Below are 24,462 nucleotides of genomic sequence, written 5' to 3'. Positions count from 1 at the left end.
GCTTTAGCCACGTCTCACAGACACACGCACTTGGAATTAACGTCTTTTTGCGAATTGTTTGGGTGACGTCAGTTACTGATGAAGAAGAGCTCTGCCTCTGGACCCAGAGCCAGGAACTGAGCTTGGAAGCATTCTGCCATAAGAAGCATTTCAAAGGGAACCTGTTAGCCTAGGGAACCTGCTAGCTTAGGGAACCTGTTAGCCTAGGGAACCTGCTAGCCTAGGGAACCTGCTAGCCTAGGGAACCTGTTAGCCTAGGGAACCTGCTAGCCTAGGAAACCTGTTGGCCTAGGGAACCTGTTAGCCTAGGGAACCTGCTAGCCTAGGGAACCTGTTAGCCTAGGGAACCTGCTAGCCTAGGGAACCTGTTAGCCTAGGGAACCTGCTAGCCTAGGGAACTTGTTAGCCTAGGGAACCTAGCAAACCTAGGCTAACTAGGTCATGACCAAGCCTAGAGCTTAAGACATGGTTACCCCAGGGGCAAATACATGTGGTAGAAAATAGAGTTGTTTTTGACAGTGTCAAAGTGTTGGGCGTATCCAGGTCCAGTGAGTCCAGAACAAAAACATGAGAGTGGACACAGCAGATCTGTATCCATCTGAGCTAACACCAAACATCTGATAAAGCACCAACGCAAACACTGTCCAGCAGCAGCGCTCCATTTTTGGCTGACCTGTCAAACAAATCCATTTATCAGTCTCTCAGCTTTTGCAACATAGTTCAATGGAGGACTAGAGACCTCTTATTAGGGCTGACAGATTCATTGCAATCATATCAAAATCAAGTCGTATCAATTTGCAAATTGCCCTCAATTATTTGCTTCTTTTGCAAACTATCGGTTTTTGGCTGTGCCAAACTTTATTCTCATGGAACACAGAAGAGCTGTGTGCGATCACTCAGCTCCTCCGGTCTAACGCCTGGATCGTGTTTGGCACAGCCAAAAAGAGATGTTTTACGCTCACGCTATCATCCATACATCCATCATCCATACATCCATCATCCATACATCCATACATCCATCATCCATACATCCATCATCCATACATCCATCATCCATACATCCATCATCCATACATCCATCATCCATACATCCATCATCCATACATCCATCATCCATCATCCATACATCCATCATCTATCATCCATACATCCATCATCCATACATCCATCATCCATACATCCATCATCCATGATCCATCATCCATACATCTATCATCCATACATCCATCATCCATACATCCATCATCCATACATCCATACATCCATCATCCATACATCCATCATCCATACATCCATCATCCATACATCCATCATCCATCATCCATATATCCATCATCCATCATTTATCATCCATACATCCATCATCTATCATCCATACATCCATCATCCATGATCCATGATCCATGATCCATCATCCATCATCCATCATCCATACATCCATCATCCATCCATCATCCATACATACATCATCCATCATCCATACATCCATCATCCATACATCCATCATCCATACATCCATCATCCATCATCCATACATCCATCATCCCTAACCCTAACCCTAACCCTAACCCTAACCCTAACCCTGTCAGTTTAGCACGGTCTCCTTGTTGGGGCCCTGAATGGAAAATTTGGGCAGGAACGGGTGCCAGTCCTGTTAGACGTAGCCGATTGTGGTCCCAGATCATCCATCATCCATACATCCATCATCCATCATCCATACATCCATCATCCATCATCCATACATCCATCATCCATACAACTCATTCCACCTCTTAAAGCCGAGTAACACAAGCACAGCCTGACACACCCATGTAGCCTGACACGCCCACAGCCTGACACACCCATGTAGCCTGACACGCCCACAGCCTGACACACCCATGTAGCCTGACACGCCCACAGCCTGACACAGCCATGTAGCCTGACACACCCATGTAGCATGACACGCCCACAGCCTGACACAGCCATGTAGCCTGACACACCCATGTAGCATGACACGCCCACAGCCTGACACAGCCATGTAGCCCAGGCTGATGACTACAATGAGAGGAGCTCCAACAACACAAGTGCACCAACACCGGAGTATGTCATTTTACACATATATCTGTGAAGCTCCACCAGCCGTAAAGCTCTGATGTGAAACCTACACACACAAAAAACTCAAATGAACAGTGACTTTGAACAAAGTTTAGAAGGTGAAGAGGCAGAAGTCGAAGTCGCCTTCTGTGGTCTGAGCGCAGTCAGTGTCCTGCCCGGTGTCCAGGAGCTGAGCCACGCACAAGCCCTTAACCAGAAGGACATGGGGACACTGCACGGGGGAGATGATTGTTTGTGATGTCTAAAAGGCTTTTGTATTAACCTGTTACCATCCTCCTATTTCCTCCTGTGCACAATGGTCGGACCCAAATGGCACCGCTTCTTAAAAGAGGATCTTATGTTCCACATGTGAGTGTGATGCATCATTAGAAAGCTTAGGCCTTCTAGTTTCTGCAGATGTGCACATGACACACTGTCAGGGCTTCAGAACTTACACTACAGAGGCCCAAACATAAACAAAACATCCTTTTTTTAGTCTCGCCTGAATATTGTCAATTTGTAATGGACATACTTCATTGTGTGCTTATGCTGTTCACTGTACATGATGTTTATCTTGTAGAGTGTGTGTAGAAGAGTCAGGGGTGGTGTGTGTAGAGTGTGTGTAGAGTGTGTGTAGAAGAGTCAGGGGTGGTGTGTGTAGAGTGTGTGTAGAGTGTGTGTAGAAGAGTCAGGAGTGGTGTGTGTAGAGTGTGTGTAGAGTGTGTGTAGAAGAGTCAGGGGTGGTGTGTGTAGAGTGTGTGTAGAGTGTGTGTAGAAGAGTCAGGGGTGGTGTGTGTAGAGTGTGTGTAGAGTGTGTGTAGAAGAGTCAGGGGTGGTGTGTGTAGAGTGTGTGTAGAGTGTGTGTAGAAGAGTCAGGGGTGGTGTGTGTAGAGTGTGTGTAGAGTGTGTGTAGAAGAGTCAGGGGTGGTGTGTGTAGAGTGTGTGTAGAGTGTGTGTAGAAGAGTCAGGGGTGGTGTGTGTAGAGTGTGTGTAGAGTGTGTGTAGAAGAGTCAGGGGTGGTGTGTGTAGAGTGTGTGTAGAGTGTGTGTAGAAGAGTCAGGAGTGTTGTGTGTCAGGTGTGTGTAGAGTGTGTGCAGAAGAGTCAGGAGTGGTGTGTCAGGTGTGTGTAGAGTGTGTGTAGAAGAGTCAGGGGTGGTGTGTGTAGAGTGTGTGTAGAGTGTGTGTAGAAGAGTCAGGAGTGGTGTGTGTAGAGTGTGTGTAGAGTGTGTGTAGAAGAGTCAGGAGTGTGTAGAAGAGTCAGGAGTGTGTAGAAGAGTCAGGAGTGTGTAGAAGAGTCAGGAGTGGTGTGTGTAGAGTGTGTGTAGAGTGTGTGTAGAAGAGTCAGGAGTGTGTAGAAGAGTCAGGAGTGTGTAGAAGAGTCAGGAGTGTGTAGAAGAGTCAGGAGTGGTGTGTGTAGAGTGTGTGTAGAGTGTGTGTAGAAGAGTCAGGGGTGTGTAGAAGAGTCAGGAGTGTTGTGTGTCAGGTGTGTGTAGAGTGTGTGCAGAAGAGTCAGGAGTGGTGTGTGTAGAGTGTGTGTAGAAGAGTCAGGAGTGGTGTGTCAGGTGTGTGTAGAGTGTGTGTAGAAGAGTCAGGAGTGGTGTGTGTCAGGTGTGTGTAGAGTGTGTGCAGAAGAGTCAGGAGTGGTGTGTGTAGAGTGTGTGTAGAAGAGTCAGGAGTGGTGTGTCAGGTGTGTGTAGAGTGTGTGTAGAAGAGTCAGGAGTGGTGTGTGTAGAGTGTGTGTAGAGTGTGTGTAGAAGAGTCAGGAGTGGTGTGTGTAGAGTGTGTGTAGAGTGTGTGTAGAAGAGTCAGGAGTGTGTAGAAGAGTCAGGAGTGTGTAGAAGAGTCAGGAGTGTGTAGAAGAGTCAGGAGTGGTGTGTCAGGTGTGTGTAGAGTGTGTGTAGAAGAGTCAGGAGTGTGTAGAAGAGTCAGGAGTGTGTAGAAGAGTCAGGAGTGGTGTGTCAGGTGTGTGTAGAGTGTGTGTAGAAGAGTCAGGAGTGTGTAGAAGAGTCAGGAGTGTGTAGAAGAGTCAGGAGTGGTGTGTGTCAGTACCATGAGGGCGTCGGACGCGCACACGCTGTGGAAGCCGTGGTAGAAGGCCGCAAACTGTTTGGACATGCACTTGTTCAGCAGGAAGTCCACGTACAGCTGCACATACTCTGCACACAGAGAGAGAGGGGGGGAGAGAGGGGGAGAGGGGGGAGGGGGAGAGAGAGGGGGGAGAGAAAGGGGGGAGGGAGAGAGAGAGAGAGGGGGAGAGAGGGGGGAGGGAGAGGGGAGGGAGAGAGAGAGGGGAGGGAGGGAGAGATAGAGGGGGAGGGAGAGAGTGTAAAACAGAGACTACACTGGAACAATTTTAGAACTTTTCAAAAATCCATTCCAATAATATTGGAATGGATTTCAACATGCAGTTTGTTCTCGGGTGGTTCTGCTCTGAGGATCATGCTCTGTCCAGTTTCAGTCACAGGTACGTCACAGGAATTAGCGCCACTAAAAATGTCAGCTTTGCCTTTTCTCTTCACTTTGATTGTTCTAAGTGAAGAAAAGGACAATGTAACGTCCACATCTTCTGTGAATGCCACACTGGGACGCCCTGGACGAGAGGACCAGGGCCTCACCTCTGCGGTTGTGTTTGGTCACTGGAATCTTGTCTCCTCCAGGCTTCAGGTTGTATGCTTTGACCACGCCCATCTCCTCCGGGAAAACCTACAGAAAAACACTCCATGAACGTTGGTAACACACAAAGCTGTAAGACTACAACAAACATGACATGGATCATTTTTATTGTAAACCACAATATTGAGCTAAAACGGCGTAACAGGTCCATCTACTTCCTGTTCAAAACTGCAGAACAGATAAGCCCCGCCTCTTGATAGTAACATTTCACCTTAAAAAGCAGCAGATTTGACTTTGTTTTGTTGTTGAAAAATGGCTATGGAACAATTTGAACCCTACATGTTTGACCCAGAGGGTGTTTGTGTGGGTGGAGATAGGGGGCAGGGGGGCTGTGGTGTGTGTTTGTGTGGGTGGAGATAGGGGGCAGGGGGGCTGTGGTGTGTGTCAGCAGTAGGGGTCAGCGGGTGCAGGTGCTGCTTCTGCCTGGGGCACAGCTCTCTCTCACTCACGCTTCAAAAACACACTTCCTCGTGGACATGCTGTTTCCTCTGTGGACCATTGAAATGCATTCCAAAATCATTTCTACTGAAGCTGGATTAGAAAATGTTTGAATGCAGATGCTTTTGACACTGTCCATCATGTGACCCTCTTACAGAGACTAGAGGACTGGGTGGGCATCACTGGCCCCGCCCTAAACTGGTTAAGGTCCTATCTGGAAGACAGGAAGTACTTTGTGTCTCAGACCACATGACCCTGACCTGTGGAGTGCCCCAAGGGTCAGTCCTGGGTCCCCTTCTGTTCAACCTCTACATGCTGCCGTTAGGTCAGATGATACGCATCATTGTGTCCTATCACAATGATGCAGACGAGTCAGATCTATGTTTCACTGTGGCAGGTGAATATGGACCAGTGGATTCACTCTGTCACTGCATCCACCAGATCAGTGTGTGGACCGGCCTCCTGCTGGTGCCAGAAGGCCTCCTGCTGGTGCCAGAGGACCTAATGCTGGTGCCAGAGGGCCTCCTGCTGGTGCCAGAGGGCCTCCTGCTGGTGTAACAGATCAGTGTGTGGACCGTCCTCCTGCTGGTGCCAGAGGGCCTAATGCTAGTGCCAGAGGGCCTCCTGCTGGTGCCAGAGGGCCTCCTGCTGGTGCCAGAGAGCCTCCTGCTGGTGCCAGAGGGCCTCCTGCTGGTGTAACAGATCAGTGTGTTGACCATCCTCCTGCTGGTGCCAGAGAGCCTCCTGCTGGTGCCAGAGGGCCTCCTGCTGGTGCAACAGATCAGTGTGTGGAGGCAAAACAACTTTCTCCAGCTGAACTCAGACAAGACTGAAATCGTCGTCTTTGGCCCAAAGAAACTACGAGAAAGTGAAAATATTTCTTTGCATCCCATCAACTACAAGCTTTTCGTTGAACTGCATTGCGCCAGCCAAATAAACATATTAATAAAAATAACATTTTATATGACGTATTCTCTGTTATGTTGTGTGAGACGGACAGCTGGAAACCTAAAATAATACAGTAAATTGAATAATATCAAACAATAGATATTTCCTTTTTTGCAGAGCTCTGAATTGAATAAACCTGAACATGAACCCATGCAGCCCCCAGGTCCCCAGGTCCCCAGGTCCCCAGGTCCCCAGGTCCCCAGGTCCCCAGGTCCCCAGGTCCCCAGGCCCCCCAACCTTCACGATAAAACCATACTAATATATCCGCGCGTGTCAGGTTCACCTCTGGAAGCAGGTGGAAGCTGGAGCAACCAGTGCCAAATATAACAGTGTCAACTACTAAAATGCTAACTCTTCCATTCAAGCTAGCGACAGCGAGTCATATCCACAGATGACTCATGTGGGCATGACGCTGTCGGCCACATGCAGAAGGTCAGGTTACATGTACATATATATAGAGAAGATGATGCAAGTCCTTGCCAAGTAGCAAATGCATGACAATGACTGTTTTGAAACATTCTGTACAGGAGTGTGAATACGTGGATGTTGCTCATGGAGGATGATGCCTATCCCAGGATATATGACATGCTAGCATGATATAGCTACTAGACTAAGAGTATGTCTGTATAAATTTGCGTAATTTTGCCAAAATGAGAAAAATCTTGTCTGGAGTTTACGCTGAAGCATTTGTATCATAAAGGTTATACTCCTGTAAGCCCCTCCCTGCCTGCAGCGTGTCCCACAGCCTTTGTTAAAAAACCCTTTCAACTGGTTTAAAACGCAGCAGCAAGATTACAAACAGGAACTAAAAGAAGAGAGCTCATTACACCGGTGCTGGAGTCTCTTCACTGGTTTATGGTCAGGCCAGTTAAGAGCAGAAATATTAACCTACAGTTTCAGCTCCGCTATGCTGACAGTATGGCAGCTTGAGCACTATCCTCTCATAAAGACTACTTATTCTATCAAACTAAATTTCATATTTTAGGTAACCTGTTGTTCTGTTCTCCCACATGACTAACTTATTACATGTGTCTACAGTAGATCATTTCTTCACTTAGAGGCTTGGACTGTTGCTGGCTCTGGCTGATTGTAGTGTCTGAAGGACAATTTCTCCATTTAGGACAATAAAGTTGATCTAATCTTCAGGTTGTAGTCCACAGCAGCCGCGGGGTTAACTATGTTAACTATCTCACACACACTTACACATCACAGTCATATAGGGAAGTTTAAAATGTTAATGTTACGATTATTATTAGAAATATTATGAAGAGCCAAGTATTCACAATTATTGACACCATAAACAATAAGATTATTGTCTAATAAATAACGCTTCCTACTGTAAGCAATTCTCTTTATATAATCAAACTTTCTGAATGATAAAATAAAAGGGTCTGTACCTGACTTCTTTCATGGAATAAACTAATATCTGATTGGTCCCCATACAGACATATTTTAAAAGCAGCTCTTAGAGTCAATAAGAGACTGCTGTATGCTGTCTGGTTCTCAAGAAAAAACGTTTTCAAAAATGCACATGAACGCTCATAAAAGTTGAGAAAAAAACGTGTTAAAAGCAACTTTCACATATGATCAGCTGATTTGGCAGCGTACCTAAATATTTGAGCTTGTTGACTAAACATAACTACCGTAATTTTTGGACTATAATTTTACCCCACACTTTGATCCTTTCAGCCACCGGAGGGCACTCACACGCATCTGACACACTGTAGAAGAAGACGTCAGTGGACAGTGTTCTCTGTATTTTAAGCTTTAAAATAATGTGTGTTTTATTACAATCCGACTCATATTCACAGAGAAATGAGTCTAATGAGGAAGTGAATCTAGACACTGTAACAATAAAGACACGTGGAGCGCAAACATGTGATATACGGCGGTGTAAACTCTCATGTTACAATGTGGGCACCTTTGGCTTATTGACAGTGGTATATGGACAATTTATTTTTTCTTTGTAAATTTCGTTGGTGGGGCTTTTATTGCTCTAAAGCCTGAAAATTACAACATATTTAGGGCAAGAAAAACACAATCTCATTAATTGAGTGACTGTGTAATATTTCTTCCTGTATTTCTTTATTATAATTATAGACATATGTATTTTGGACTGTTTCACTGCTCGCATTTCTTGTTCAATTTTTGTCATTCAAAGTTATTTTTGTCAATATTTTTTGAATGATTCTTGCAGTTGTTTTTGGGATTCCTCGGTCTCAAAGTTTTCTCGAGATTCGTCGTCAAAGTTGCAATTTTTCCTATCCTTTAGAGTGGCGGAATAGTAGTAGTAGTACAATAGTCGTAGTAGTTCTTACTTCTAGTACTTGTAGCGTATGCAGAGTTTTGGTCTCAGAGCTTTGTTTTAACAGCTCTTCTGCTTCATTCAGTCGTGTTGTGTCCAGTTAAAGACCTATCGATCTTTATTGTTGATTTTCCGACTCTCGCAATGCATTGTGGTCTATATTGACCAGTCTAATGACCATAGCTGGACACTTTTCCGTGGTGCATTGTGGGAAATTTTGACTGTTCTGTTTTTCTGCTGGACATTCAGACAGCACTAAAATGGCGTATATAGTGCCCTCTGTAGGGAAGTGTGGTCAGTCACTGCAGCCATAGTGTGTACAATTGCAGATGGCATGCTAATGTTTGTTAGCTTTACTGTCGTTTGAAGTGTCCATCATCGCCCCCTGCTGTCTCTGGGTGGAAAACCAGCCTTGCAACATTAACATTTGTCGACATGAGAAACCCTGGCTCTTTTTTTATGTTTAACAAAGGAGGATTTTTCATCTTTTCTTTGTATTTTCACAATTATTAGTTTTAAGCTCTCACGATTACATGGAGCTGTATAATCATTCCCCTTTAATTACTGTGACTTCCCTACAGACAAGGGCAGAATGCGCCGTGTCATGGGATCCACGCTGGAGGTTCGGGTTGGAGTATTTATGACACAGTTTCCATTGACATTACATGACACCCAGGTCAGTGCCTCAGGTCTCTTGGGAAACTCCGTGTACTGTAGCGCAAAAGCAGATTTTGCGTTGGGTTGTATTGAGCTGTGGCTAATGTGAAGGCGAGATGGACTTTGTGCAACGTGACCAGAAAAATCTGATAAATAGAATCATCATATAATTTCTGTGGCAACTTTCCTTGGGGCAGGCAGTGTGTGTACAGGGTTTTATTATAAGTATATTTTTCACAATCATCTACAGAGACACTTTTATATAGATAGAAAAGGGTGAAAAGTAAATCAGATGTTCAGATGAAGCAGATTTAGGACACAATCCACACTTCATCAGCACACCCAGGATCAGGAGAGGGTTTTCCAGTGTTTACAGCTTTATTAAATGACAAGATAAACTCCTAAAAGCAAAACTTCAGACTCAATGCCGTTCATTACCACTGTCTCTCACCAGCCAGTCTCCTCAGCAGATCTCGGTGGTTGGATCATTATGTGGTGATGTGTCGTTGGTGGGACTTCGTGTGCAGCTGTCATGAGCTGAAGGTGAGATCATGCCTGACGCATACTCGCACTCCTGAGATTATCCTTACTCATGTGAAGATTAATAAAGTATATTTAGCTCTGTGGATTAGAAATGAGGAGGCGCTGTGGTATGGAAGAGTTATTGGATATGAGGCAATTGTTGGTGGGCAGTTCAGTTACTCAAGAACAACTGCTCAAGTGAGAGTAAAGACGTAACACTTGATTTATAATTTGAAGATAATTGGAAGAACAGAAGATTAAGTAAGGCACAGTGCAACAAGGTATACGAGGGACAAGCTGAGGAAGGAAACTGGAAGAGTCTGGAACAGATAGAGAAACTTTAATGTTCGTCGTTTTAATCCTTTGATTTAGACTTAAGTATGAGATTGTTGAAAGTTCTTTATGGAGGACGACACCTAAAAAAATGTCATTTCCCATTTAAATTGGTCTTTCTAAAGGACAGAGGGGGTCTCAAATAAGAGAATTTAAGGTTTTATTACATTCAGTTTGTCTCCGGTGGGACGCACACATCCGGTGGGACGCACACATCCGGTGGGACACACACACATCCGGTGGGACGCACACATCCGGTGGGACGCACACACATCCGGTGGGACGCACACATCCGGTGGGACGCACACACATCCGGTGGGACGCACACATCCGGTGGGACGCACACATCCGGTGGGACACACACACACATCCGGTGGGACGCACACACATCCGGTGGGACGCAAACATCCGGTGGGACACACACACACACATCCGGTGGGACGCACACATCCGGTGGGACACACACACACACATCCGGTGGGACGCACACATCCGGTGGGACGCACACATCCGGTGGGACGCACACACATCCGGTGGGACGCAAACATCCGGTGGGACACACACACCCACATCCGGTGGGACGCACACATCCGGTGGGACGCACACACATCCGGTGGGACGCACACACATCCGGTGGGACGCACACATCTAATACTGTCATAATGTGCGTTACTGTGACATAATGTCAATCATCCTGGTGCAATAGTCTCTGTCCACATAAGAGCTGTAAATAAGAGTTTTTTTCATAAGTTATCTGTTTATTTATTATTATACTTCTGAACCTACTTTGTGTTGTTGTGACACAACTTATATCCAGACATTGGACCAATTTTTGCCACACTTTTGTGTTATTTGGGTTTAGTTTTAGTGTTATGCAAACAGGGAGATTTTTGAACAATTTCTTTCATAAGTTTTACTTTTTTGTCTATTCTACAAAGCATACAATATCTCATATCTATATATTTTTGGAACCATCTGGCTACAAATTATTTTGACATTTTCACCGTACATTGTACAGTGGAAACTATAGAAATATGAAATGTATTTTCAGATTTTTTACAATTCTGTTTCTAAAAAGACAGTTTGGGGACAAGTGCTTGATCTCGTCTGATCTCAGAGGCTAAGCAGGGTAAGGCCTGGTTAGAGACACTGGGACCCCCAAGGGCCACAGGGGGGCGGGGCCACCGGGGGGCGGGACCACAGTCGCTCGTATGAATTTCATCTGTGAGTTATTGGTGTGTTGGGATGATGGAAATATACCACAGAGTGGAAGGAATAAATAATGCACTGTAAAGAGACGTTGAGTGTCTAAAAACCCTCTATAAATCAAATCCATTCTTGTTATCACTTAAAGGGTTCAGACAAATATTGTATTTAAAAAAAAACACAATACAAGAAATTATGTAAACTGCTAAAAAGAGTATATTGTATAAGTATAAGTAAGTATAAGAGTATATTAGTGTTTTTTACAACAGGTGGATGAAAGTGGTTTGAATGGTTCTGATGGTTCTCAAATACATTATTGTTGCTGTTCATCTTTCACAAACATCAGGCTTTTTATTAAATTGAAATTAATACATTTTTTGGTGCTAATTTGAAAACAAACTGCAGTTATTTTATGACAATTTTTAACTATTTAATGATTGAAATTAATTATTTTAATCATAAAGTTAGAGCTTAATTGAACAAATAAAAAATGTAGAATGTTAATCCTCTGCTTTTTTTTTATAACAAAATATGTTTCATAAAAATAGTTTAATATAATGAATAATATGAATTCTCTTCTTCTTTTTTAAAATATATATATTTCATTGTTTTCATTGGGCCTAAACTCCAAGAACAGTTTTTATGAAATTGGTCACTGCCCAAATAACACTTATGCACAAACAAACATATTAGTACTAATACTTTACATACGTCAGTCTCTTTTTCCAGTGACTGAATGACCAAAAGTTGTCAATTGAATGCGTAAAAATACTAAATAATAAATGATAAGGAAAAGAAATGGAAAGGACAGATTTAGCTTGAACGCATCAAAAATGAAGTTTGAAACATGATGAATCTTTCATTTCTTTACAGCCGATGCTTTTTAAAGGGGTTTTTGAGGGTTCAGAGTGGTTCATTTATAATCATGGTCAGGGGGACCGGCTGTCCACTTTGGGGCCCCTGACCAGCCAGTCCCTTCTACATTCTGTGTAAGGAATCCATTGAGGGGCATAAAAAAACTCTCTCGCGCGGGACGTCCACAGCTGTTCATTTGTACCCGGTGTGTCTCAAAGGGTTTGGGGTTAAGTGGAAGACATGTCCTCTAGAATATAGAACTTAATTCACCTCAGATTTAGAGTTTACTGCGTTGCTTGTTGACTCTGCAGAAATCTGCGCCGTTTTCTAAGTCTCTATTTTGTAATGTTGTTTTTACACGATAGAACCATGCATTTCTCTGATTGGTCAATCCGCCTGTCAATCACGCCCTTTGGAAATTGGGGGGACAGGATATGATTCCAGACAGTTTGGGACACATGTCTGTCTTACATCTGCATGTCTCACTTTTTCATTGCTTTTACAAAAATGTTACTACATTCATTAGGCTATGATACAAAATATACTTAATTAGTGAGATAATATTCTAACACTATTAATGACCCTAGTGTAGACCAAGTGTGGAGCGATTCACTATTCAGAGCTCTAGTCTATACTATAGAATCTATAGGCTTAGTTCATGTTAAGGGAGTGTTATATCCAGTCGACTCTGTCCCAAGTTTCTTTATTCATTCAGTTGAAGTGAAACCTGCTCTTGTCTCTCGTCTCTCTCGTCTCTCTCGTCTCTCTCGTCTCTCTCGTCTCTCTCGTCTCTCTCGTCTCTCTCGTCTCTCGTCTCGTTCAACAAACATCCACAACATCATCAAACTCATATGTCCCACACTGTGACTTTACCTGAAAGAAGAGGTAGAAGTCGTCCTCCACGTTCCCCTCATAGATGAGAAGCTCTGACAGACCATGAGCCAGCTCCTGCACACACACACACACACACAGAGACACACACACACACACACACACACAGAGACACACACACACACACACACACACACACACACAGAGACACACACACACACACACACACACACACACACACAGAGACACACACACACACACAGAGACACACACACACACACACAGAGACACACACACACACACACACACACACACAGACACACACACACACACACAGAGACACACACACACACACAGAGACACACACACACAGAGACACACACACACACACACAGAGACACACACACACACACACACACACACACACACAGAGACACACACACACAGAGACACACACACACAGAGACACACACACACACACACAGAGACACACACACACACACACACACACACACAGAGACACACACACACACACACACACAGACACACACACAGAGACACACACAGAGACACACACACACACAGAGACACACACACACACACAGAGACACACACACACACACACACACACAGAGACACAAACACACACACACACACACACAGACAAAAAGGCTTTTAGTGACACTTTCATTTGAATAGAACATAAACACATATCCTACATTAAATGTAGGATAACTCAAACAATTCAAAATATTGTATTTTGAAAGCTCGTGTCCTGGTTTGGACTTGGTCTGATGCAGTTTCAGGTTTTGTATTTATTTTTATCTCAGGTGTGTGCAATTTTTAACAAAATGGATCCAAAATGCTGGTGGGCGGAGCTAGTCCATATTGAGAAAGAAAAAGTCTCTTCTGAGCTCATGAGCCACAGGGCCCGGGGCCCGGGGCCATTCAAACAAGTACAACAGCCTCTTCTTACAGCTCTTATCACACTTCCATGCCTAAAGTCCAGATCCTTCACCATCATCATCATGAAGCAGAGCCTCTTCTGGAGAAGGAGCTGAACATGAAGGACAAAGACTTGTGTCCAGGTTCTGGACACTGGCTCAGGTGTGACTGAGCAGCTCAGGCCACACGTCCAAGTAGTTCATGAAGAAAGATTCAAGTTTAGTTGTAGAAAAAGATTCAGTTGTTTCATCTGGACTCGGATACGTACCGGACGGTACCTCCTGATAAAGGTGTTTTTGGTTTCACCAGAAACTAACCCTCTTTGTTTTCTATCAGCCCTTTAATGGGCCATCAGCCTGCTATTTTCCCTGGCTCACTCTCTCTCCTCCTTGGGTACCTGATTAGCATCCGAATCCCCTGGGCGTCGACTTCGCCAGGGTTTTAAGACACTATTATACACGACCGGAAGGTTGAATCTTAAACCCCCATTTCTGTTGGATGTATTCTCTTTATCTCCTCTTTCAAACCATCTTTTCTCCTTTAGAATCTTCACCTCACTGTCTTCTGGTTTCTGGCTTTAAGATGAAGATGCACGGCGCTCTGGGGTCCTGAACTCCAGTGTCTTCTGTGCTGATAAAGCCTCTTGTGAAGTGGCAAATTCACTTTTTACTCTACTTACTTACGAATGTACTTGAGTATTTCTTTATTTTCATTTTAAAATAAAATAGAAGTAATATAGCTGTATATGTTGTTTTTGGAAACTGTAAAGCAGTTTTATAATAGACTCAGGTCTCGACTTCCTGTTCTAAACTGAACTGATAAGCTCCGCCTCTTTGACATTTCACTGTAACAAGCAGCAGACTGTCATTTGTGTGTTTTTATTGTTTTAAAAGGTGACGTGTGACATTTTTCAACTGCATGAATGGCCCAGCGATTGTTTGAATAATCTGAATGTTCTGAGTGCTCGAGCCTCAAATGCAGGACAACACAGGATCAAACAACATGGTGTCATCTACAGACTTCTGGTCCTGTGAGACTCAAACACATTCAGATGACCTTCATTTCCCCCATTTGATATGATTTAGTAGACGTGAACATTATATTTTAAATCTGCTGACAGACAAACTGTTGCAACACTAAACTTCCGGTGCGACTGCAGCTGGAGGGAGTAACTGGTCTCCCCACATGCCTGAGCATGAGCCGGTCAGGGTCAGTGAAGGTCACACAAACACATGCTCCGGTGGCACATGGACATATCACACTCCAGGTTGGGGCTGGTGTCCATCGTTTATAACATAATGATTCAAAACCACTTTATAATAACCACACCTTAATTATACTTAATTAAAACTTAACAAATTGTTTATTAAGGATGATTCAAATGCAGTTTGTTTGAGGTAGTTAAGGTTAGTTGTATTGATGATGAGCAAAAATTGCCTTAAAGTTCACCCACATAATCCCAATGAACGAGCAGCAAGAGAGTAAACACAGCAAACACAAGAAGCTGACGGTCCATGTGGAAAACAGACCGCTTCACGAGCTAACGAGGCTAACGAGGCTAACGAGGCTAACGAGGCTAACGAGGCTAACGAGGCTAACGGGGCTAACGGGGCTAACATGGCTAACATGGCTAACAGTCCCAGTGAGGCTGTCGACTGTCCTCCCCCGCTGCTAAAGGTTCAGCTCTGAGGTTCAGCTCTAAGGTTCAGCTCTAAGGTTCAGCTCTAATGTTCAGCTCTAATGTTCAGCTCTGAGGTTCAGCTCTAATGTTCAGCTCTAAGGTTCAGCTCTAATGTTCAGCTCTGAGGTTCAGCTCTAATGTTCAGCTCTGAGGTTCAGCTCTAAGGCTCAGCTCTGAGGCTCAGCTCTAAGGTTCAGCTCTAATGTTCAGCTCTGAGGTTCAGCTCTAAGGCTCAGCTCTGAGGCTCAGCTCTAAGGTTCAGCTCTGAGGCTCAGCTCTAATGTTCAGCTCTGAGGTTCAGCTCTAATGTTCAGCTCTGAGGTTCAGCTCTGAGGTTCAGCTCTAAGGTTGAGCTCTGAGGTTCAACTCTAATGTTCAGCTCTAAGGTTCAGCTCTGAGGTTCAGCTCTGAGGTTCAGCTCTAAGGCTCAGCTCTAAGGTTCAGCTCTAAGGCTCAGCTCTGAGGCTCAGCTCTAAGGTTCAGCTCTGAGGCTCAGCTCTAATGTTCAGCTCTGAGGTTCAGCTCTAATGTTCAGCTCTGAGGTTCAGCTCTGAGGTTCAGCTCTAAGGTTCAGCTCTAATGTTCAGCTCTGAGGTTCAGCTGTAAGGCTCAGCTCTGAGGTTCAGCTCTAATGTTCAGCTCTGAGGTTCAGCTCTGAGGTTCAGCTCTAAGGTTCAGCTCTAAGGTTCAGCTCTAAGGCTCAGCTCTAAGGCTCAGCTCTAAGGAGAACAGCTCTGCCTTGTGATTGGCTCTAGTTGACTTTGTCTGCTGCATCACTTCAGGACATTTACAATCCACTGAGACAAGAAGAGACTCTCTGCTTGTCCAACTTTTAAAATGAAATAATACATGCCTTTTATCATTTTATCTCTTAGTGTTTGTGTAAGTGTGTTTTTATGTATTTGTAAATTGTATTGATTGTTTTATTAGTCTTTTATTTGGATATACTGTGTTTGTTTGTTTGTTTGTTTGTTTGTTGCATGTTTTGTTTTTAACGAGACAGTTTATCTCATTGGGGAAATTCACATTGTATGAATACAATTTAAACATTAAATGAGAGTGGGGCATGGCGCAGCCCAATTCGACCAAACTGAATGTGACATAAAGGAGCTGAAAGTGGGAGGAGCCTGAACAACATATTTGAGACAATATAGAGTCTTCAGGAGTTTCAGGAGCTGAGGGCGGAGTTAGTGATGGAGTCAAGAGTGGGACAAGTCTAACTACTGCAAGAATAACATCAGACTTGTGGGGACAACACTGAACATGTTATTGAGATGGTCATTTAGGGCTCTGGAGTTGAAGTCCCTCCATCACGATAGAAAGAGCCCATCGCCGGGGCAACCAAGACCAGCAGCAGATAAACCACGAGGCCTGATAATGAGGTTTATAATGATCGTGTGAAGGAAGGTGTCCTGAAGGCTGAAGGCCTGGTGGTGGTCACATTATAATACATTTCTGTTGATTTGAAGAGACTGATGATAGTGACGTGATGTGTGTGTTTTTGACATCTTTATGACAGACTTTATGCTTAATGCTGACTGTCTGTACCCGGTTCTTTGAGGAGCCGAGGAGACTTTCGAGGGCCCTTCACTGGGAATGGACTTCCCTCCTCTGTGTGATCTTTTATATGATCAGGTTTTTGGTTCAGTGCATGTTTTTGGCTTGAACCCTTTTGTATTCTATTTTATCTTTTTATCTGTTTCTTGTTTCTGTAGTTCATGTGTTTGTATGTTGTGTTTGACCAGAGAGTTTTATAAGATTCAAACATGTAAGAGACCCATTCACACACCAGGGCTGAGTATTGCCAAGACCCTTGTGATACGATACGTATCCCGATACATGTATGTTCCGATACTGTGACTCCGTCAGGTTTCTGCCTGAATGCGTTCATTGAACGAAAGTTCATGAACGCGTTCATAATTTTGGTGAACGTGAACTGAACGAACGGTATTACTGCTGAAGAACGATAATGTCTGTGAACGGCACGTTCATTCTTTTTATTTTCCTTCAATAAAGTGTCAGATTTATAGAGACTTCCAGACGAAAAACACATCGTTATGTTGCCCAAAAAGAGCCTGACAAGTGTGAGAGCTCTGAAGTTGTAGAGACCGATAGAGCAGACAGAGATTTCAAGTGTCGCACCGCACTGCACAAGTTACAAGGAGTCGCCCTACGACCAGTTACAAGGAGTCGCCCTACCACCAGTTACAAGGAGTCGCCCTACCACCAGTTACAAGGAGTCGCCCTACGACCAGTTACAAGGAGTCGCCCTACGACCAGTTACAAGGAGTCGCCCTACGACCAGTTACAAGGCGTCGCCCTACCACCAGTTACAAGGAGTCGCCCTACCACCAGTTACAAGGAGTCGCCCTACGACCAGTTACAAGGAGTCGCCCTACGACCAATTACAAGGCGTCGCCCTACGACCAGTTACAAGGCGTTGCCCTACGACCAGTTACAAGGAGTCGCCCTACGACCAGTTACAAGGAGTCGCCCTACGACCAATTACAAGGCGTCGCCCTATGACCAGTCACAAGGAATCACCCTACGACCAGTTACAAGGAGTCGCCCTATGACCAGTCACAAGGAGTCGCCCTACGACCAGTTACAAGGAGTCGCCCTACGACCAGTTACAAGGCGTGGCCCTACCACCAGTTACAAGGAGTCGCCCTACGACCAGTTACAAGGAGTCGCCCTACGATCAGTTACAAGGAGTCGCCCTACGACCAATTACAAGGCGTCGCCCTATGACCAGTCACAAAGAGTCGCCCTACGACCAGTTACAAGGAGTCGCCCTACGACCAGTTACAAGGCGTCGCCCTACCACCAGTTACAAGGAGTCGCCCTACCACCAGTTACAAGGAGTCGCCCTACGACCAGTTACAAGGCGTCGCCCTACAACCAATTACAAGGCGTCGCCCTATGACCAGTTACAAGGAGTCACCCTAAGACCAGTTACAAGGAGTCGCCCTACGACCAATTACAAGGCGTCGCCCTATGACCAGTTACAAGGCGTTGCCCTACGACCAGTTACAAGGAGTCGCCCTATGACCAGTTAAAAGGAGTCACCCTACGACCAATTACAAGGCGTCGCCCTACGACCAGTTACAAGGAGTCGCCCTACGACCAGTTACAAGGAGTCGCCCTATGACCAGTTACAAGGAGTCGCCCTACGACCAGTTACAAGGAGTCGCCCTACGACCAGTTACAAGGCGTGGCCCTACCACCAGTTACAAGGAGTCGCCCTACGACCAGTTACAAGGAGTCGCCCTACGATCAGTTACAAGGAGTCGCCCTACGACCAATTACAAGGCGTCGCCCTATGACCAGTCACAAGGAGTCGCCCTACGACCAGTTACAAGGAGTCGCCCTACGACCAGTTACAAGGCGTCGCCCTACCACCAGTTACAAGGAGTCGCCCTACCACCAGTTACAAGGAGTCGCCCTACGACCAGTTACAAGGCGTCGCCCTACAACCAATTACAAGGCGTCGCCCTATGACCAGTTACAAGGAGTCGCCCTACCACCAGTTACAAGGAGTCACCCTAAGACCAGTTACAAGGAGTCGCCCTACGACCAATTACAAGGCGTCGCCCTATGACCAGTTACAAGGCGTTGCCCTACGACCAGTTACAAGGAGTCGCCCTATGACCAGTTAAAAGGAGTCACCCTACGACCAGTTAAAAGGAATCACCCTACGACCAGTTACAAGGAGTCGCCCTACGACCAGTTACAAGGAGTCGCCCTACGACCAGTTACAAGGAGTCGCCCTATGACCAGTCACAAGGAGTCGCCCTACGACCAGTTACAAGGCGTGGCCCTACCACCAGTTACAAGGAGTCGCCCTACGACCAGTTACAAGGAGTCGCCCTACGATCAGTAACAAGGAGTCGCCCTACCACCAGTTACAAGGAGTCGCCCTACGACCAGTTACAAGGCGTCGCCCTACAACCAATTACAAGGCGTCGCCCTATGACCAGTTACAAGGAGTCGCCCTACCACCAGTTACAAGGAGTCACCCTAAGACCAGTTACAAGGAGTCGCCCTACGACCAATTACAAGGCGTCGCCCTATGACCAGTTACAAGGCGTTGCCCTACGACCAGTTACAAGGAGTCGCCCTATGACCAGTTAAAAGGAGTCACCCTACGACCAATTACAAGGCGTCGCCCTACGACCAGTTACAAGGAGTCGCCCTACGACCAGTTACAAGGAGTCGCCCTATGACCAGTCACAAGGAGTCGCCCTACGACCAGTTACAAGGCGTCGCCCTATGACCAGTCACAAGGAGTCGCCCTACGACCAGTTACAAGGAGTCGCCCTACGACCAGTTACAAGGCGTCGCCCTACCACCAGTTACAAGGAGTCGCCCTACCACCAGTTACAAGGAGTCGCCCTACGACCAATTACAAGGCGTCGCCCTATGACCAGTCACAAGGAATAACCCTACGACCAGTTACAAGGAGTCGCCCTACGACCAGTTACAAGGCGTGGCCCTACCACCAGTTACAAGGAGTCGCCCTACGACCAGTTACAAGGAGTCGCCCTACGATCAGTTACAAGGAGTCGCCCTACGACCAATTACAAGGCGTCGCCCTATGACCAGTCACAAGGAGTCGCCCTACGACCAGTTACAAGGAGTCGCCCTACGACCAGTTACAAGGCGTCGCCCTACCACCAGTAACAAGGAGTCGCCCTACCACCAGTTACAAGGAGTCGCCCTACGACCAGTTACAAGGCGTCGCCCTACAACCAATTACAAGGCGTCGCCCTATGACCAGTTACAAGGAGTCGCCCTACGACCAATTACAAGGCGTCGCCCTATGACCAGTTACAAGGCGTTGCCCTACGACCAGTTACAAGGAGTCGCCCTATGACCAGTTAAAAGGAGTCACCCTACGACCAATTACAAGGCGTCGCCCTACGACCAGTTACAAGGAGTCGCCCTACGACCAGTTACAAGGAGTCCCCCTACGACCAATTACAAGGCGTCGCCCTATGACCAGTTACAAGGCGTTGCCCTACGACCAGTTACAAGGAGTCGCCCTATGACCAGTTAAAAGGAGTCACCCTACGACCAGTTAAAAGGAATCACCCTACGACCAGTTACAAGGAGTCGCCCTACGACCAGTTACAAGGAGTCGCCCTACGACCAGTTACAAGGAGTCGCCCTATGACCAGTCACAAGGAGTCGCCCTACGACCAGTTACAAGGCGTGGCCCTACCACCAGTTACAAGGAGTCGCCCTACGACCAGTTACAAGGAGTCGCCCTACGATCAGTTACAAGGAGTCGCCCTACGACCAATTACAAGGCGTCGCCCTATGACCAGTCACAAGGAGTCGCCCTACGACCAGTTACAAGGAGTCGCCCTACGACCAGTTACAAGACGTCGCCCTACCACCAGTAACAAGGAGTCGCTCCACCAGCAGTTACAAGGAGTCGCCCTACGACCAGTTACAAGGCGTCGCCCTACAACCAATTACAAGGCGTCGCCCTATGACCAGTTACAAGGAGTCGCCCTACCACCAGTTACAAGGAGTCACCCTAAGACCAGTTACAAGGAGTCGCCCTACGACCAATTACAAGGCGTCGCCCTATGACCAGTTACAAGGCGTTGCCCTACGACCAGTTACAAGGAGTCGCCCTATGACCAGTTAAAAGGAGTCACCCTACGACCAATTACAAGGCGTCGCCCTACGACCAGTTACAAGGAGTCGCCCTACGACCAGTTACAAGGAGTCGCCCTATGACCAGTCACAAGGAGTCGCCCTACGACCAGTTACAAGGCGTCGCCCTATGACCAGTCACAAGGAGTCGCCCTACGACCAGTTACAAGGAGTCGCCCTACGACCAGTTACAAGGCGTCGCCCTACCACCAGTTACAAGGAGTCGCCCTACCACCAGTTACAAGGAGTCGCCCTACGACCAATTACAAGGCGTCGCCCTATGACCAGTCACAAGGAATAACCCTACGACCAGTTACAAGGAGTCGCCCTACGACCAGTTACAAGGCGTGGCCCTACCACCAGCTACAAGGAGTCGCCCTACGACCAGTTACAAGGAGTCGCCCTACGATCAGTTACAAGGAGTCGCCCTACGACCAATTACAAGGCGTCGCCCTATGACCAGTCACAAGGAGTCGCCCTACGACCAGTTACAAGGAGTCGCCCTACGACCAGTTACAAGGCGTCGCCCTACCACCAGTAACAAGGAGTCGCCCTACCACCAGTTACAAGGAGTCGCCCTACGACCAGTTACAAGGCGTCGCCCTACAACCAATTACAAGGCGTCGCCCTATGACCAGTTACAAGGAGTCGCCCTACGACCAATTACAAGGCGTCGCCCTATGACCAGTTACAAGGCGTTGCCCTACGACCAGTTACAAGGAGTCGCCCTATGACCAGTTAAAAGGAGTCACCCTACGACCAATTACAAGGCGTCGCCCTACGACCAGTTACAAGGAGTCGCCCTACGACCAATTACAAGGCGTCGCCCTATGACCAGTTACAAGGCGTTGCCCTACGACCAGTTACAAGGAGTCGCCCTATGACCAGTTACAAGGAGTCGCCCTACGACCAATTACAAGGCGTCGCCCTATGACCAGTCACAAGGAATCACCCTACGACCAGTTACAAGGAGTCGCCCTACGACCAGTTACAAGGAGTCGCCCTACGACCAGTTACAAGGAGTCGCCCTACGACCAGTTACAAGGCGTCGCCCTACAACCAATTACAAGGCGTCGCCCTATGACCAGTTACAAGGAGTCGCCCTACCACCAGTTACAAGGAGTCGCCCTACGACCAGTTACAAGGCGTCGCCCTACCACCAGTTACAAGGAGTCGCCCTACCACCAGTTACAAGGAGTCGCCCTACGACCAGTTACAAGGCGTCGCCCTACCACCAGTTACAAGGAGTCGCCCTACCACCAGTTACAAGGAGTCGCCCTACGACCAATTACAAGGCGTCGCCCTATGACCAGTCACAAGGAATAACCCTACGACCAGTTACAAGGAGTCGCCCTACGACCAGTTACAAGGCGTGGCCCTACCACCAGCTACAAGGAGTCGCCCTACGACCAGTTACAAGGAGTCGCCCTACGATCAGTTACAAGGAGTCGCCCTACGACCAATTACAAGGCGTCGCCCTATGACCAGTCACAAGGAGTCGCCCTACGACCAGTTACAAGGAGTCGCCCTACGACCAGTTACAAGGCGTCGCCCTACCACCAGTAACAAGGAGTCGCCCTACCACCAGTTACAAGGAGTCGCCCTACGACCAGTTACAAGGCGTCGCCCTACAACCAATTACAAGGCGTCGCCCTATGACCAGTTACAAGGAGTCGCCCTACGACCAATTACAAGGCGTCGCCCTATGACCAGTTACAAGGAGTCGCCCTACGACCAGTTACAAGACGTCGCCCTACCACCAGTAACAAGGAGTCGCTCCACCAGCAGTTACAAGGAGTCGCCCTACGACCAGTTACAAGGCGTCGCCCTACAACCAATTACAAGGCGTCGCCCTATGACCAGTTACAAGGAGTCGCCCTACCACCAGTTACAAGGAGTCACCCTAAGACCAGTTACAAGGAGTCGCCCTACGACCAATTACAAGGCGTCGCCCTATGACCAGTTACAAGGCGTTGCCCTACGACCAGTTACAAGGAGTCGCCCTATGACCAGTTAAAAGGAGTCACCCTACGACCAATTACAAGGCGTCGCCCTACGACCAGTTACAAGGAGTCGCCCTACGACCAGTTACAAGGAGTCGCCCTATGACCAGTCACAAGGAGTCGCCCTACGACCAGTTACAAGGCGTCGCCCTATGACCAGTCACAAGGAGTCGCCCTACGACCAGTTACAAGGAGTCGCCCTACGACCAGTTACAAGGCGTCGCCCTACCACCAGTTACAAGGAGTCGCCCTACCACCAGTTACAAGGAGTCGCCCTACGACCAATTACAAGGCGTCGCCCTATGACCAGTCACAAGGAATAACCCTACGACCAGTTACAAGGAGTCGCCCTACGACCAGTTACAAGGCGTGGCCCTACCACCAGCTACAAGGAGTCGCCCTACGACCAGTTACAAGGAGTCGCCCTACGATCAGTTACAAGGAGTCGCCCTACGACCAATTACAAGGCGTCGCCCTATGACCAGTCACAAGGAGTCGCCCTACGACCAGTTACAAGGAGTCGCCCTACGACCAGTTACAAGGCGTCGCCCTACCACCAGTAACAAGGAGTCGCCCTACCACCAGTTACAAGGAGTCGCCCTACGACCAGTTACAAGGCGTCGCCCTACAACCAATTACAAGGCGTCGCCCTATGACCAGTTACAAGGAGTCGCCCTACGACCAATTACAAGGCGTCGCCCTATGACCAGTTACAAGGCGTTGCCCTACGACCAGTTACAAGGAGTCGCCCTATGACCAGTTAAAAGGAGTCACCCTACGACCAATTACAAGGCGTCGCCCTACGACCAGTTACAAGGAGTCGCCCTACGACCAGTTACAAGGAGTCGCCCTATGACCAGTCACAAGGAGTCGCCCTACGACCAGTTACAAGGAGTCGCCCTACGACCAGTTACAAGGCGTGGCCTTACCACCAGTTAAAAGGAGTCGCCCTACCACCAGTTACAAGGAGTCGCCCTACGACCAGTTACAAGGAGTCGCCCTACGACCAATTACAAGGCGTCGCCCTATGACCAGTTACAAGGCGTTGCCCTACGACCAGTTACAAGGAGTCGCCCTATGACCAGTTACAAGGAGTCGCCCTACGACCAATTACAAGGCGTCGCCCTATGACCAGTCACAAGGAATCACCCTACGACCAGTTACAAGGAGTCGCCCTACGACCAGTTACAAGGAGTCGCCCTACGACCAGTTACAAGGAGTCGCCCTACGACCAGTTACAAGGCGTCGCCCTACAACCAATTACAAGGCGTCGCCCTATGACCAGTTACAAGGAGTCGCCCTACCACCAGTTACAAGGAGTCGCC

The 24,462-nt window shown here is 47.1% G+C and overlaps 1 protein-coding gene across 1 annotated transcript in view; it reads right to left on the bottom strand.

Annotated features, from left to right (window-relative positions):
* hectd2 (HECT domain containing 2) overlaps positions 1–24,462 on the bottom strand; it is a 184,946-nt gene that overhangs the window by 39,522 nt on the left and 120,962 nt on the right. Inside the window, exons 17-19 of the mRNA XM_072445444.1 lie at positions 12,884–12,958; positions 4,689–4,776; positions 4,123–4,229 (exon numbers count right to left, since the gene is read on the bottom strand). Coding sequence (XP_072301545.1) covers positions 4,123–4,229; positions 4,689–4,776; positions 12,884–12,958 — 270 coding nt within the window. The remainder of the gene's footprint in view (positions 1–4,122; positions 4,230–4,688; positions 4,777–12,883; positions 12,959–24,462) is intronic.

The sequence above is a fragment of the Eucyclogobius newberryi genome, unplaced genomic scaffold (genome assembly GCF_026437365.1).
Source record: "Eucyclogobius newberryi isolate DKJ021-1_F unplaced genomic scaffold, fEucNew1.0.hap1 SCAF_149, whole genome shotgun sequence".
Lineage (NCBI taxonomy): Eukaryota > Metazoa > Chordata > Actinopteri > Gobiiformes > Gobiidae > Eucyclogobius > Eucyclogobius newberryi.
This window is presented reverse-complemented; position numbering and strand designations above follow the sequence as displayed.